The 17133-nt window shown below is 41.2% G+C and overlaps 1 protein-coding gene across 5 annotated transcripts in view; it reads left to right on the top strand.

The window, feature by feature from the left end:
* Positions 1-17133, top strand: part of LOC132863806 (adhesion G protein-coupled receptor L1) — a 108479-nt gene that overhangs the window by 55007 nt on the left and 36339 nt on the right. For all 5 annotated transcript variants that reach the window (XM_060896796.1, XM_060896795.1, XM_060896794.1 and 2 more), the window contains one exon: positions 16129-16238. In XM_060896796.1, the coding sequence (XP_060752779.1) occupies positions 16129-16238 (110 nt within the window). The remainder of the gene's footprint in view (positions 1-16128; positions 16239-17133) is intronic.

The following is a 17133-nucleotide window of genomic DNA, read 5'->3' as shown; positions in this document are numbered from 1 at the left end:
CCAGCTTGCTTTGCAGCTACACAGCACGGTTTAGGTGAAGGCTCGGCTTAGTTATTAGCGACGGGGATGGAGACGTTAGCGTGAAAGTCGAAGTTTTGGAAGCTGAAGTGTTTAAGCAGAGTGTACAGATGCATCGCTCCCTTCAAGCAGAGATGAAGTGAGGGCTGAATCCCACTTCAATGCTTTCAGCAGGTATTCAGATTGAATCTCGCATGAGGTTGAGTCTATGGAGTTAAAGCTGCTGAGGATTCAGGAGTCAGACAAACTCTACAGTCCTCCCGGGTCACATCTTAAATGGCTTAAAGACAAATAAGACAAATATGAAAAGTAAGCGTGTGTGTGTGTGTGTGTGTGTGTAAGAGAAAATAATGAGAGGATTTATCTTGAGGGTAATTAAAAACTAAAAACAGAATTTAAAGGAAGCTAGCAGTGCTGTTATACTCACAGAGATGTGTATGGGTTTGTGTACGAGAGAGAGAGAGAGAGAGATAGACAGACAGACAGACAGAGAATTACAGACAATTCTAGAAAGGTACAAAGAAGGACAGAGAGAATGAGGGAGCGAGATAAAGAAAGACAGACAGACAGACAGACAGACAGTGAGATACAGGGGAATAAAAAGAGAGGATTAGGAAGATGAAGAGCAGATAGAAAGCATCACAGCTTCACTGAGAAAAATACAGATGGTTGTGTGTGTGTGTGTGTCTGTGTGTGTGTGTGTGTGTGTGAATATATTTAAATGGTGCGTGTGCATGTAATATTGATAAACAGCTGTGAGGCGCCGTTCATCACGCTGCGTAGCTGTGTGCTTGTCAGCTGCCGCACACACACACACACACACACACACACACACACACACACACACGCCTGTCTGTTTTCTTCCTAATGTCGCAGTCACGTGATTACGTCTAGTGGGAAATTATTCCATCTCTCTGCTCCAGCCCAGAGGGACGATCCTCTCCATTCTGTCCTCATGTACCCATTATTAACTACATAACTCTCTCTCTCTCTCTCTTTCTCTCTTTCTCTCTCTCTGTCTCTCTTTATCAATTCACTTCCAATTCACCAGCTTTTATTGGCGTGAACGTTAAAAATGACTCCGCCAATAAAGCACAAGACACATAACCACACTTATTTCACTGCACACACACACACACACACACACACACACACACACACACACACACACAGTACGATGGAGAGAGTGTGTAAAACAGTTTACTGTATCTCTGGTTTCACAATTAGTGGAAAAAAGTGTGAAAAGAAAAGATGTCCAATCAGCAGAGAGACGGAGAGATTTATCCTTTGATGTTCATTTGTTTATCTTCAGCACTTTTTTCTGATTTACTGTATTTACGTTCATCTTAGTGAATTAAACAAAGAAAAACATTTATTTTTTTGTCTGGATGAAACAGCATTATGTCATCGTTCGTTCAAGCCGAAACATTCTATCGCTGTTTTCAGTGTTCAGTCATGAACTCTTTCTTACTCTCTCTTTCTCCTATTGTCTCTCTTTTTATCACTTCCTCTCATGGTCATTCTTTCCATCTCGCTCATTGTCTCTGTCTCTTGCTGTCTCTCTTTCTCTCACTGCCTCTCTTGCTGTCTTTCTCTCATTGTCTCTCTCTCTCTTTCTCTCTCGGTGCATGCTGGGAGTGTGTGGGTGTGTGAAGGTGAACACGGAGAGATGGCGACAGTTTGGGAAACTGCTGTTTTTTTTTCTATCTCTTCTTTTTTTCAGTTAAAAACATTACTGGTTAAGTGAGTAAATAGTAGCTGGAAAGAGCGTAACGTTGTTGGCGGTCGGGATGGCGTCCCCTCCACAGGAGGGTGTCTCCGCCCTCTCACGCCAGGTTCAGGTACACACCTGTCGCCATGACGGTGGAGGATGTACTGGTAGCAGTAGGAGAGCACATCGGGTACAAGAATATGTTCAGCGTCCAGGATAAATAAAGCTGTGGTGGTTCCCATAAAAGAAGAAAACCTTTTACCGACCAATTAAGACCGACCAATTTTTTTTTTACTCTTCAAACAACTAATACAAAAGCAATAAAATAATATTAATTATATTTTAGTAAGTATTGTAAATATCTAAATTGCCTAGGCCTACATACAAACGAAGGCTACGTTCTTTCTTTTAAATAAAAACCCATGACGTCATCTATGTTGACGGCTGCAGTAAACAAAATGTTCGCGGTCTCCGTTCAAACGAATTTGTTTGTGGTCTATATAGCCTGCGTCAAAATGAGCTTTGCAATGATGCGTCCGAAGGCACGGGTTGAAGACCCAGTCAGTGACGTCACGATATGCTAATTTGTTTAAATTCATACCTACGTAATCACCATCACCAAAATTGTACTTTTTTTTATATTGAAACTTGAAAAAAAATATATAGACCTACCTACCGACCTTTTTTTTTTACTGTTACTGCAAACCAAAATATTTTTAAGGATGGCCTAAAAAATGCGGAAATTGAGAAGGGACTCAGGAAGATTTTGGAAGGTTTACTAGCAGAATTAAAATGATCCCATTAGGGTGTAAAAACATGGCTTTAAAACACGTGATGTCTTTTAGTAGACAGGTCCAAATGTTCCTAAATGAACCTGAGCTGGATGTGTCTTTTCATGTGTGGCATGACGGTAAATCATACATGATCTATGCCGGTACAGGTAGCATGAAGTGCTTTGAATGTCCTGATTTGGCCATAAGTGGGCCGCTAGCCAACACAAAGCCCGTACCAGTGGAGCTGTGGGCAGTAATGAACCCAGCTCAAGTGCAGCTCCTGAGATCAATCCATCTGTCACAGGTGAAGGACAGTGTCACACAGGGCCTTTTTACACCCGGTCACTTCGTGTGTTGTCTCTGATCCTATAGCTATCTGATTTGTTAAAACTGGTCCATTTACATTAGGCCACGTAAATGCGTCTCGGCGAATCGGATCTTTCTACTCCCGCCCAAAATGCAAATATATTTGACCTCATTTCCTCATTTCCTCATTCAACACGCTTTGGTGTATGCGGTTTTCAGAACGCGATCAAAAAGAAGACGGAAAAACTCGTTATGACGGTTATGCTACAAAAAACAGCGTTTACTGTTTGCTGCGTTTTCACTGGCGGCAGCAGCGAAAGGGTGAAAGATCACCTGGGTGAAAGATCACCTGCGAGTGACGTACTTCCGTTTGGGAGGAGTATAGCGCTGACGTATGTGGCTTGAACAACCACATTCATTTACACCTGTCCAGTTTCATCTGAAACGTGTCCCAGACCACCTCCTGAAGTGGTTTGTACCTTCGGATTTATATCCGTCTCTGAAACGTTTCGGAGGGCATTTAGACCTGTTCTTTTTACCATCGTATAGCTATCTGATCACAGAAAACGCATGAAGTGACCAGGTGTAAAAAGCCACATATAGAAGAACACTGGTGAATGTGACTTATGAATGATGAAGGTACAATAATTAAAGAAATGGTAACTGAGGACAATGTTAATGCTGGTGAAAACACTATAGGAGTAAAGGTGAATGGAAATGGAAAAATAGTGACCCAGCAACTGAAAATGATGTTTGATGAGGTCAATGTAGAACAAACAAAGTCAACAACAGATTGTTCTGAAGACTGTAACGATGGAGACGTTAATGACGATGATGATGATGATGATGATGATGACACTTTTTCAGAAATTTCTGAATCTGATTGTTTAATGGATGATTTGTACACATTGCAGGAGATTAATGAATTTCTAGATGTAACATGTAGCTGTACTGTAAGAGACTGTAGAAAAGTTCATGGCATGAGTAATCGTGCTTCAACGTACAGCAATGAAGCTTTGAGTAAAAAAAAAAGGTTCAGACTAAGAAAGATGTTAACAAATAAAACACCAGTTACAAAGAAATGAATAAATTACACCGAGTGGCTTCCTTTTTTCTGTATTTCTCTTCTTGTCTTTGTTCATTACTCCGTTTCTTTTCTCTATGGAGTGCTTAGAAAACGTCTCTCAATGTAAACGGGTCTAAAGATTTTCAAAATAACTAAAACAAATGTTTTGCTTTTACAAGAAACACATACAGACAGAAAACGAGATGGCGTGGGGAAAGTGGTGGGAAGGAAAAATGTTGTATAGTAACGGATCAAATACCAGTGCAGGTGTAACTACTGTATTTTATTTTTAAAAAGTCTGAATAGAAATAAGGGGGGCATGGTGGCTTAGTGGTTAGCACGTTCGCCTCACACCTCCAGGGTTGGGGGTTCGATTCCCGCCTCCACCTTGTGTTTGTGGAGTTTTCATGTTCTCCCCGTGCCTCGCGGGTTTCCTCCGGGTACTCCGGTTTCCTCCACCGGTCCAAAGACATGCATGGTAGGTTGATTGGCATCTCTGGAAAATTGTCCGTAGTGTGTGATTGCGTGAGTGAATGAGAGTGTGTGTGTGCCCTGTGATGGGTTGGCACTCCGTCCAGGGTGGATCCTGCCTTGATGCACGATGTCGCCTGAGATATCCACAGGCTCCCCGTGACCCGAGGTAGTTCGGATAAAGCGGTAGAAAATGAGTGAGAGTGAGTGAGTGAGAGTGAATAGAAATATTATATAATATAAAGGAAATTTAGAAAAGTAGGATTTTGTTTACCGAGTTAGAATATTGTGGTGTGGTTTTTGTGTTAATAAATGTCTGTGCTCCAAATGAAGGTCCATAAAAAGTGGAAGGTTTCATGAAGCTGGAAAATGGAAAGCGGGGCCAGATTAGATCGATGATATATAAGCAAAACACGGACCAGTAGAATAATGAATGTTTCCATTATGTCATGATTTTTCAGACCATCACATCGAATCAAAATCAAATCAAATCAAATTCAAATTTTATTTGTCACATACACATACACATACATACAGGGTACGACATGCAGTGAAATGCTTTTTGCATCTGTCCGGTATATTAGAATAAAAAAAGAATGCAATTTAGGATAAAAAAAATAAACCAAAAGAAGATAGATAAATAAAAAAATTATAAACTATATAAAAACTATATAAAATATGAAAATATATGTGGAAAACTAAACAAAACAAAGGACGATGAAACGAAGACGTTACACGAACGTAACACTGAAGGGACAATGACGATGTTTCCGCGCTGCTATCGGCAACGCGGCACGGATAAATAGACATAATAATTGACAATGGGAAACAGGTGTGTAGAGATGGGATGAGCAGACGAAGGCGGGGCAGACACGTGACGAGGAACATAAACAAAGGCACATGGCTAAAAGTCCGGGCTGAGTCCGGACAATTATATAGTGCTGAACAATGTGATCCTGAAAGAACAGCTGAACTGCTTCAGAATCTACTGCAACGGGGACCTGAGCAAAAAGTGGCACTAGATGGTGAAATCATCTACCAGGACTTAACCGAAACAATGGAACAGCTAGCTATTGGACGGTCACCTGGCATAGACAGGCTACCTGCAGAGATTTATAAACCCTTTTAGGGAACTGTAGGAAAGGACTACCATGAAGTTTTAGCAGAATGTGTAAGGAACAGGACTCTTCCAATCAGCTGTCGGCGTGCAATTCTTTCCCTGCTGCCAAAAAAGGCAATCTGGGAATGTTGAAAAACTGGAGGCCAGACTCTCTGCTCCGTGTGGACTATAAGATTCTATCAAAATGCCTGGCAAACAGATTGAAAGACCGTTTAGCTTCATTTATTCAGAAAGACCAAACATATTGCATTCCAAAAAGGTCAATTACGAACAGTCTTTTTTTTAGATACATGATGTCATGGATTTTAGTCGTATAAATGATTCTAACTTGAGTGTTCTCTCGTTAGACCAAGAGAAAACGTTTGACAGGGTAGACCAAAGCTTTCTCTTTAATGTATTGGAAAGGTTTGGCTTTTGAAATTGCTGTATAATAGTATATCAGTAATGGTCAAAGTTGGTGGAGGTCTAAATGTTCCCATACAGGTCTCAAGAGGGATCAGGCAGGGATGTCAGGGCAGCTGTACAGTCTAGCTGAAGAACCTCTTCTTCTGTGCAAATTTAGGAGATCTTCATGGAGTCATAATGCAAGATGCTAGACACAAGGCTAAAGTGGGGGAAGTCGTGGGGGAAGTCGTGGCCTAACGTTTAGAGAGTTTGACTCCTAACCCTAAGGTTGTGTGTTCGAGTCTCGGGCCGGCCACGACTGAGGTGCCCTTGAGCAAGGCACCGAACCCCCCCAACTACTCCATGGGCTGCCCACTGCTCCGGGTGTGTGTTCATGGTGTGTGTGTGTTCACTGCTGTGTGTGCACTTTGGATGGGTTTAACGCAGAGAACAAATTCTGAGCCGTATGTCACGTCACTTTCGTAACGTATACCTTTCAGCATACACTGATGATGCTACAGTTGGAAATAAATCCATAGAACAGCACGAAAAAGCTTCCTCAGCCAAAGAAATAAGGGTTTATCATTGGGCAATGGAATGAAACTGGCCCCCTACAGCATCCCAGTGGCCTAAGATTGAAAGTGTTGCTGGTGTTTTTAGGGAACGAACAATTTCAACCCAAAAATTTGGAGGGCTTGCTAGAAAAAGGTGTTAAGTTGATTGTCTAAATGGAAATTGCTATTAACACACTTGTCCTACCTAGTGTTAATTTCATCAGACGAGATGAGACGAAATATGTTTGTCAACAACCTTTTTTTTTTCATGACTAAGATGAGACGATGACGAGACTGCACTGCTGTCCAAAAACGCTGACTAAGACTAAATTAACATGCATTATTGTTGACGAAAAAAGACAAGACGAAAATGTTTTGTATAAAATAAAAACTAAGATAAAAATCTCTCTTCATTTTCGTCTACAATTGTCTCTGCTTTTTCATCAGCTGTTACGCCTTTAAAATATTCACAACGAGTTCGCGGCTTCGCGCTGTTTAGTGTGTGCGTAGAAACAATTCGTCCGAGCGCAAGTCCACCCCTGGTCTAGGCTTTTTGTGTTAAATTATATTTCCTGTCGCTGCGCAGGCTCTTTTATTGTACATGACAGCTTATGTCCCGATGACCGGTCTTTGCATTACGATTAAAAGCAGTATCAATAAAGTAAAAAACGTGATGCGCAGTCAAGTTCGAGGGAAACATGTGAGAAACACTTTTTTTTTACTGAAATGTTTATCAGTAATAATCTCAGTAATAATGTGTTATATTAAAAAAGGACTACAATTTTTTGACTAAAACTAGACTAAAATTAAAAGACTTTTAGTCGACTAAAACTTGACTAAGATACCTTGAGTTTTCTTTTGACTAAAACTAGACTAAAATGACGAGACTTTTAATCGACTAAAACTTGACTAACAAAAAAAGATATGTGAATGACTAAATATGACTAAAACTAACAAGGACATTTGGCACAAGACTAAGACTAAGACTAAATTAAAAATAGGTGACGAAATTAACACTAGTCCTACCAAGGAAGAGTTCTGGTGGCGAACAACCTGGCTGCCTCAAAGTGACAGTCATGGAACCACCTGATGAACTCATAAGCAAAATATAGAAAACAATCGTGGACTTCATTTCGAGTAGATAGCACTGGATCCGGGCCTTGATGCGGTCTCTGTCAATTAAAATAGGAGGTCAAGGCTTAACGGACATTAAGAGCCGCATCCGAGCCTTCAGATTACAAGCAGCTCAGAAACTGCTTTACCACAAAGATCTGGCTTGGACCAAAACTCTCTCTGTTGTAGTGTCTTTTTCTCTTGTCTCTTTTCTCTCTCTTCTTCTTTCTCTCACTGTCTTCATCTTATTGTCTAATTCTTTCACTATTTTTCTCCATCTCTTGCTGTCTCACATTCTCTCACGGTCTGTCTTTCTTTCTGTCATTCTTTTGTTCTCTCTCTTTCTCTCTCAATCTCTTCTTCTGTTTTCTATACAATCTTTTTGTCTTTCACTGTGCCTGTCTCTCTGTCTTTGTCTGTGTCTATGTCTCTCTCTCTCTTGGTTGTGCAGTCTCTTGATTTCTGTGATTTGTTTCTCTTGTTGTGGTTTAAGGAGTGATGATGATGATGATGAGGATGATGATGCTGTGATTGGAGAACAGGTTGATAATGGAAACATCACTTTCACCTTCCCGTGTGAATAAGAGCCCCAGAGGCTCGTGTGAAAGTGTCAAGTCTAACTGACATTGATAGAGATAATATTTTTGTTTGGTTTAGGCTGCGGTTTGTCCTTTTCCCCAAAAATAACAACCCCAGGGATGCAGCTGTTTGGATCTAATTGTGCGCCAGAACACAAGCCTACACTTTTTGATTGGGGTAATAATTAGCCTGAAATGATTTCTGCAACTCGCGAGCATCCATCGTTAAGAATGTTCTTTTGGATTTGGAGGAACTTAGCAGTAGCTATAGCATGTCTGTGTCTGATGTGCTTGCGTCAGTGTCTGTGCCATTGTTTTTGTTTGCTGTGTCTGTGTCTGCTGTCTGTGTGTATGTCAGTGTCTGCTGTGCCATTGTCTGCTGTCTGCGTCTGTATTATTGTCTGCTGTGCCAGTGTCTGTCTCGACTGTGTCTGTGTCAGTGTCTCTGAGAGTGTTTGTCTGCTGTGCCTGTGTCAGTGTCTGTGCCATTGTTTTTGTCTGCTGTGTCTGCTGTCTGTGTGTATGTAAGTGTCTGCTGTGCCATTGTCTGCTGTCTGGGTCTGTATTATTGTCTGCTGTGCCAGTGTCTGTCTCGACTGTGTCTGTGTCAGTGTCTCTGAGAGTGTTTGTTTGCTGTGCCTGTGTCAATGTCTGCTGTGCCAGAACCTGTGTCTGTTGTTTTTGCTGACTGTGTTGGCTTTGTATGTCAGTGTCTCTAAGAACGTCTATGTCTGCTGTGTCTGTGTCTGTCAGTAACTGTGTGTGTTTTAGAGTTTGCTGTGCCTATGTCGGCTGCCTGTGTGTGTTTTCTGTGTCAGTGTTTGTGAGAGTGTCTAAGTCTGCTGTGCCTGTGTCAGTGTCTGTGTCCCCTTTGCTTGTGACTCTGTTGGTATCTGTGTCTGCTGTGTCTCTGTCAGAATATGTAAGAGTGTTTATGTCTGCTATGTAACTGTGTAATAGTGTCTGTCAGTAACTGCGTGTTTCAGAGTTTGCTGTACCTATGTCAGCTGCCTGTGTCTGTTGTCGGTGTCAGTGTTTGTGAGAGTGCCTGTGTCCCCTTTGCCTGTGTCTGTGTTTGTATCAGTGTCTGCTGTGTCTCTGTCAGTGTCTGTAAGAATGTTAATGTCTGCTATGTCAGTGTCTGTCAGTAACTGCGTGTGTGTCAGAGTTTGCTGTACCTATGTCAGCTGCCTGTGTCTGTTGTCTGTGTCAGTGTTTGTGAGAGTGCCTGTGTCCCCTTTTCCTGTGTCTGTGTTTGTATCAGGGTCTGCTGTGTCTCTGTCAGTGTCCGTAAGAATGTTAATGTCTGCTATGTCAGTGTCTGTCAGTAACTGCGTGTGTCAGAGTTTGCTGTACCTATGTCAGCTGCCTGTGTCTGTTGTTGGTGTCAGTGTTTGTGAGAGTGCCTGTGTCCCCTTTGCCTGTGTCTGTGTTTGTATCAGTGTCTGCTGTGTCTCTGTCAGTGTCTGTAAGAATGTTAATGTCTGCTATGTCAGTGTCTGTCAGTAACTGCGTGTATGTCAGAGTTTGCTGTACCTATGTTAGCTGCCTGTGTCTGTGTTTGTATCAGTGTCTGCTGTGTCTCTGTCAGTGTCTGTAAAAGTGTCTGTTTGCTGTGTGAGTGTCAGTGACTATGTCCACAAGTATCTGTGTCAGTGTCTGTGAAAGTGTCTGCTGTGTCTATGCCAGTGTCTGTGTGTGCTGTATCAGTTTCTGTGTCAGCTGTGTAAGTGTTTTAATGTCTGTATCACTGTCTGTGTCTGCTGTGTAAGTGTCTGTATTGTGTATGTTTGTGTCTGATGTATCAGGATTTGTGCCTGTGTCAGTGTATGCGTCAGTGTCTGAATCTTTCCCAGTTGATTGCAAATGATATCAAATGGACATACTCTGACACAACTAGGTTTAGCAGAATTGAGTGTGTGTGTGTGTGTGTATGTGTGTGTGTGTTGTTTTATTTCTGTGCCACAAACTCACTTGTAGTCTGAATGTTCTTGCCTTGTTTCCACTGCTCAAGTTTATGGTTATTGTTTTCATGGTCTTTGCTGGTTTGTTCCTATTATGCTTTTCACAATAAATTCTCTCAGCTTGGATCCGCCCTCGCCTCCAGTATGTTATAAACAGTCACTTTTTCACCAACCTGTTTTTTCCTTTTCATCTTGATTTTGACAATTTAACGGAAAAAATACAGTTTGTCATGTTACTGTGAAACTCCTCTGAAGACTGTTATGAAAAAGTTACTGACTGTTAGCAAACTCATAAACATTCAATAATAATCTCCTTACAGAAAACATCACCATATCCTGATTATGTTGTAACGACTAAACAGCACATTTGGTCCTGGTACTGAGCATGGAATCTTTTAACGTTAATGTTCACGGTAGAATGTGCTTGAGCCGTCCACAGGAAAAGGAATGAATATTGTTTCTCTTCAAGAAGCACACAGTGTCGTTGTTAATGAAGTTGAGTGGACCATATGGTGGGAAGGACAGCATGTACTCAGTCTCCGTACAAATTCGAGTGCAAGAGTGGCAATTTAATTTTCTCCTGCAAGACGACACGCTTTTCTTCATACAGAAGAGATAATGAAGGGTCGTCACAGCCACATCAAAGGAGTTAGTCACAGCCACATCAAAGGAGTGAGAGTTTATTTTATAAATGCACTAAATGTAGCTCTTGAGAAGGATGTTTCTCTTTTAAAATATATTAGAAGTGTATGTGTGCGTGTGTGAGGGGTGGCTTAGTGATTAGAACTTCTGCCTCACATCTGCTTAGCACAGGGTTAGGGGTTTGATTCCTATCTCCACCCTGGGTGTGTGTAGTTTGCCTGTCCCTGTGTTTCAGGGGATTCCAGTTTCCTCCACAGTCTGTCAGCCTTGTAGGCTGGTTGGCATTTCTAAATTGTTTGTAGTGTGTGGTTGTGCCCTGTGATGGCTTGGCACCTCATTCAGGGTGTCCTCTGCCTTGTACCCTAAGTCTCCAGGGATAGATTCAAGGCTTCCTGTGACCATGAGTAGGACAAATGGTAGAGAAAATGAATGGATGGAAGGATATTGCAGTAAATGGTGTCTTGAGGCAGGCTGTGTGTTGTCCCAGGGATGGGCACGGAACAGCACTGTGTTTCACTGAAGGTCATACTACCAAGGAAGTCCTCTGTCGCTACTTCCTTTTTGAACACCAGATCAGTATCCCAATCTTACTTTTCTAACTTTCATAGGGAGTTTTGGAATTGTACCGAAGGTGATTTTTACAAGTTTACTTATTGTTGAAACTACTAATGCGCTCTTTTAACAGCTTGTTTGTTTTTAATCCAATGAATGTAATTATATCAAAACGCTTTACTCATATTTTTTAAGAATTCCTGTTCAGTTATTTGCCACGGAAAGGACACAAGAACCAGTCTTACAGTATCCCTGAGAAATCAATAACCGTCAGCGTGTTCCTGTATGTGATATACTGGATTCCTGTAAGGTCCCCAGTATGACTGTTGGTTTGATTTTTGACCAAGTGAAGACATTTAATCACTTTAACCACAAGTATCTTTGTAATGTAATCAAAACTTGTGCTGGTATCAGATACGTTTCTATTTAAAGTCAGATGCCGTATCTTGTAAAGTTGCATTCCAGTGGTATCTTGTGTATGCTCGGGGTAGGAGGTGGGTTGAGCTACGCGATTTCGGTTTCAATAGATTTCAGGCAAAAAACTATCAAGTCAACTGTACAGTTCTCATACACTAAGTTTGACGGTTTCTTCCTCCTAACTCACCTGAGGTAAATAATCGGCTAATTAACACGTCTGAAGTAGGTGTGGTAGGCAAAGCCACCAAAATGTCCACGGAAGTGGGACATGGCCAGGATTGATAAATGCGGATTTAAAGAGGGACAGCTCAAAGCTCCAAGGACCAGGTGCTAATCTAATCACTTGTACTCAATGCACCTGTGTTAGTTTCCTCCAAGTTTTCTACCTCATTTTAAAATCTCGTCCGTGCTACCTACCATAGGTGACCCCTTAATGCGACTGCTCATTTTCTCCTGCAATGCAATAGACTGATTTCTCATCCAGGGCTTATTCTTACTTCCTACCCAGTGATCCCAGGATAGGCTTCGGGATATGGCCATGATATAGTGCTTACTGAAGATGGACGAATAAACATGCTAGAAAGATCTTTGTTTGTTTTTCTTTCATAAGAAGCCAATGGGTCTGTAATAATTCAGCAGTCAGAACTTAAAGTTGTTTTTTTTTATGAGGCCCTTAACAAGACATCATCTGAAAGTAACTGGGACAAAAAGCAGGACTGGGGACAAGTGACATTTCCACAATCACCAGGGAATTTGTTTTGGGATCACATAGGATTAGAAGTGTTGGGTCTCTTCCTTTCTTCTTGCCTGAATGTTCTTACTAATGTAGGATAAAGGATAACCCATGACTGGCTGGTGATGTGGTAAGGGACAGGCATAGATGATTTGCCCTCCCCTGTCAGAGAGCAAAGCCAATATTGCTCTCTTAGCCCACAAAATGGCTACGGCATTTGTGGCATTATCAAGAATCAATCTCATAATTTCCAGACCTCAGGAGAACTCTTAGAGGATCTGTTCTCTTGCGCCACTTGCTAGCAGGTATTGGCTCTCTTTTTGGATCAATATTTTTAAAACAAAATCATCAGGAGCATATCATTGTCAGAGTTGAGGAGTTTTGGTTAACTTGGTCTCCTCTAACCTCAGGGATCTATTCATTGTATTACAAACGCCTACATATCTGTGGCAAGAAGTACAGAGATTGTTGGTGATTTTCTTTCGGTCTGGTCAACAGCTTCAATCAGCTATCCTATACTTGTACAGGAAGTGAGTCAGAGCCCGAGGGGCATCACAGGCCTCCCGGTTGACTAGACGCTGCCAGTATACTTTAAGTAAGTCTAGCGGAATGGGACGCAATAAATACTCATTTCTCCTGAAACTTTAGTAGGGTACGCTCAGTGCCGGAAGCGTCTAAGCTGTTTTCAATCTCACAGATGTCTGACACATCTGTTGGGACTTGGCTGTGGGGGGTAGCCATTGTTTTGTAATCAAAAGTTGTGAACACCGTCAGAGGGATAGAATTTCTTGAGGTACTCTTCAGTTTAGTGAAGTAGGTTATGGTGAATTTACTACACAGAGGCCTGAATTTGTCAGGTACTAAATAACAAGTGCTAATTTGCATTCAAGGGGATTACTGGGATCACTGGGAAACTTGAAGATGATTTGGTATCTGGATTTTTGATATGGAAGGCGTCCTAAAGTTTCAACACGATGGAGGAGAGAATTGTTTCTGTACTGAATGACAGGATTTGTTGTTGCTAATTGTTAACACCCGCTGTTTTGTTCATATTCATTTGCGTTCATTTAACATTCTACATCTGAACGTATGCTCAGTTTCTGTAAATTAATTCTACTTGCACTGACTCTATCCTTTGTTTCATATTGTAAGGTGTAACTGCCACAAGTTTTATATTTATTAGGTATTCATTACAATGCATGTTAATCCACTCGTGTGAAAGGCCTAGCTCTACGGAAGCGTATTGCATTCACTTGAGTAAAAAAATCTACTCTGTTTTTCTGAATTAACGAGTTAATTATCTCAGAATTATGAGATAATTTTGCATGAATAAAAAGTTTTTTGCTCTGTTTTTCTGAATTAACGACTTAATTATCTCAAAATTATGAGAAATTTTTTTTGAAAAACATTTTTTTCACTCTGTTTTTATGAATTAATGAGTTAATTATCTCAGAATTATGAGATCATTTTTCATAAAAAAAAAAAAAATTAATTGTTTTGTTTTTCTGAATTAATGAGATCCCTCAAAATCCTGCCAGGAGCTCTATTTTAGGTGGATTGCATGGAAGTAAACATGTCCCGCCTTTCAAGTTTAATCCGGTTTTATTTTACTTTGGGTTTGAGACATTGGGAGATACCGCTGTCTTTAAGTAATATAAATGGTATTGTTATTAGTGCGTCAACTTTGCGCAGACACCTCAAGACTTTGCACCTGTTAGGACGAAAAGAACATTCTGATCTGCTTGACGTTGCTGTGTTTCTCCAGGATCAGTTGAACCGATATGGTATGCTTCATGTTTACTTCCATGCAATCCACCTAAAATAGAGCTCCTGGCAGGATTTTGAGGGATCTCATTAATTCAGAAAAACAGAACAATTAATTTTTTTTATGAAAAATGATCTCATAATTCTGAGAAAATTAACTCATTAATTCATAAAAACAGAGCAAAAAACTTTTTATTCATGAAAAATTCTCTCATAATTCTGAGATAATTAACTCGTTAATTCAGAAAAACAGAGTAGATGTTTTCCTCAAGTGAATGCAATATGCTTCCGTATAGTTCTGCGTTATCCTTCCTAACAATTCAGTTTACAACGTTATTGCCTTGCCTTTTGTCTTAGCGTTGTGGTGGAGTGGAATGAGGATGTTAAGTGCTTTTTTGTCCTTTACCCACACAAAAAACCTGGGCCATACAGAAAGCAAGCCCAGTATACAGTCTGTGTGAAGGTGTGCTGCTCGTATCTTTTGGCTGGATTTCCATGAGCCAGGTGGTCCGAGTCTCTTGGCACAAACGCCTTCCCCCAAAGGCTGTTGGCAGACCCCAGAACAAGTGTCCGATTGATAAACAGACAGCTGACCTATGGGACTATAGGCACAAACTCATCAAGTGCGCCTTGATTCTGTCCTTTTATGTCTCGAGTGCGAGTCCATATATTTCACGCCTGTCCGCAATGCACACGAGACGACTAAGTAGGTTTATTATCTAAGCTTTTCTACGTTTGGCAAAACGCTCAGTAAGGCTGCCACATTCCTTGGCATCTCTGCTCCAGTGTATTTATTTTTATTTTTTTGTTTTTGTTGGTGTCGTTTTTTTCTTATTATGCCTTTTGGGTCGCCCATCCGGCTGTCCATCTGTCCGTGCATCTGTCTGTCTTATTAGATCTCAATAAGAATCTTGGATTTGTGTGGAATTATTAGCGTAACCAGCAGATTACAGTATGATTAGATTTTGGAATGGATCCAAACAGGGTCAAGGTCACAGCAAGACCAAATGTTTAAGTGTACTCTATATTTCTCCCCAATTTACAGTTCCCTTCTCTCCTCTCTCGCATCATTCACTAGTTACCTGTTCGCTCTTTAAATTCTGAGTTTTATCAACATTCCGATACTAACACGTACGTAATTCTAAAAATCTTTTGCGTTGTGCTCACAGTAGCATTTCTAGTCCATTTCGTAAACATTTCCTCTTCAAAATGATTCATTCATTCATTCATTCATCTTCTACCGCTTATCCGAACTACCTCGGGTCACGGGGAGCCTGTGCCTATCTCAGGTGTCATTGGGCATCAAGGCAGGATACACCCTGGACGGAGTGCCAACCCATCACAGGGCACACACACACACACTCTCATTCACTTACGCAATCACACACTAGGGACAATTTTCCAGAGATGCCAATCAACCTACCATGCATGTCTTTGGACCGGGGGAGGACCGTGCTCCCCTTCAAAATGATTCGATTTAACAAAATAAGACATGCTTTCCTGCTCCAGTCAAAGTAAAATACCTGATATATAAAAAAAATATTTTTCAACTCAGAAATCTTTTCAGGTTTGTCTATTTTGCAGTGGATTAAAAAAAACGATGGACACAGTTTTAATGTAGATGGGAAACAAAAGTTGATGAGACATTGACACAGATATTAATCCACTTTCTCCATTCACAGTGACACTGCATCTTCCTATCAGGGAATCTAATGTGAGGTTAAAGGAAAGGGGCGGGGCTTCCCATCGGTGGAAACCAACTGTCAATCATTCCACATTTTTTTGATCAGGTCGATAAAGGGGAAGAACTCTGTTTAGGCAAAGATATGTATACAGTATATTTGTGTGTATGTGTGTGTTGGATCGTTTGAAAATATTTTGGAATGATTGTAAATTAGTTTCATGATTGGAAATATTTGATCATTATTTCTCTCTCTCTCTCTCTCCCTCTCTCTCTCTCAGATGTAATAACCGTACACAGTGTGTGGTGGTCGCCGGCTCAGACGTGTTTCCTGATCCTTGTCCGGGAACTTACAAGTACCTGGATATTCAGTATGAGTGTGTGCCATACAGTGAGTAAACTCAGTATGCACTCTCACAAACACCCACACACATACACACACAAGCACACACACGTACACACACAGCATCATTTCCCACCCCTCTCCCCGTCACCCACACCCACACCCCCACCCCACACCCCTCTCCCATATCCTACCCAGACCCCACCTAACACCTATGGAAGTACCATTCACTTACACTCCCTCTCCCACACTCACACACACACACACACATGCGCACACACACACACACACATCTGCCCGCACACAGATGCACACACTCAAACACACTTGCACACAATCACAAGTGCACTAGCTCACTCTGACGTACTCGCACTCAGACACACACTCAGACGGACGGACGGACACTTTCTTCTCTTCTTGCTCTTTCTCTCTCTCTGCCTTACACTCGCACACACACACACACTCACACTCACTTGCACACGCACTCACATGCATTCACACCGCTAAACCCTTTTTTCCATCAACAGTGCGATGCTCCAGAAACTGAGGGGAGATTTTCACATCGGCGGAATGCTCCAAACACACACACACACACGTTCATTAAACTAACCTGACAGGATTTCTGAGAGGATTTTATTTTAATTCAACACTGCTAACACTAGATAATTTCTGAGAGGAACTTTAGTACATTTGCATTAAGCGTCAATAATCTTTCTCTGCTAATGCTAGCTAACTAACTAATGTTAACTAACTAAGTTAACCTGACAGGATTTATGAAAGGACTTTTAAAACATTTAGCACATAAAAAAGCACATAAACACTTTTAAAAGCACATAAACATTCACGTCAAAACTTTCACGACTGAAGGACAACATGGAGATGCGTATTGAACGGTTTTTTCACCCAGGAGGCAATTTTCAAAAATTGTGGGTGACCTAAAATG

The sequence above is a fragment of the Tachysurus vachellii genome, chromosome 21 (genome assembly GCF_030014155.1).
Source record: "Tachysurus vachellii isolate PV-2020 chromosome 21, HZAU_Pvac_v1, whole genome shotgun sequence".
NCBI lineage: Eukaryota > Metazoa > Chordata > Actinopteri > Siluriformes > Bagridae > Tachysurus > Tachysurus vachellii.
This window is presented reverse-complemented; position numbering and strand designations above follow the sequence as displayed.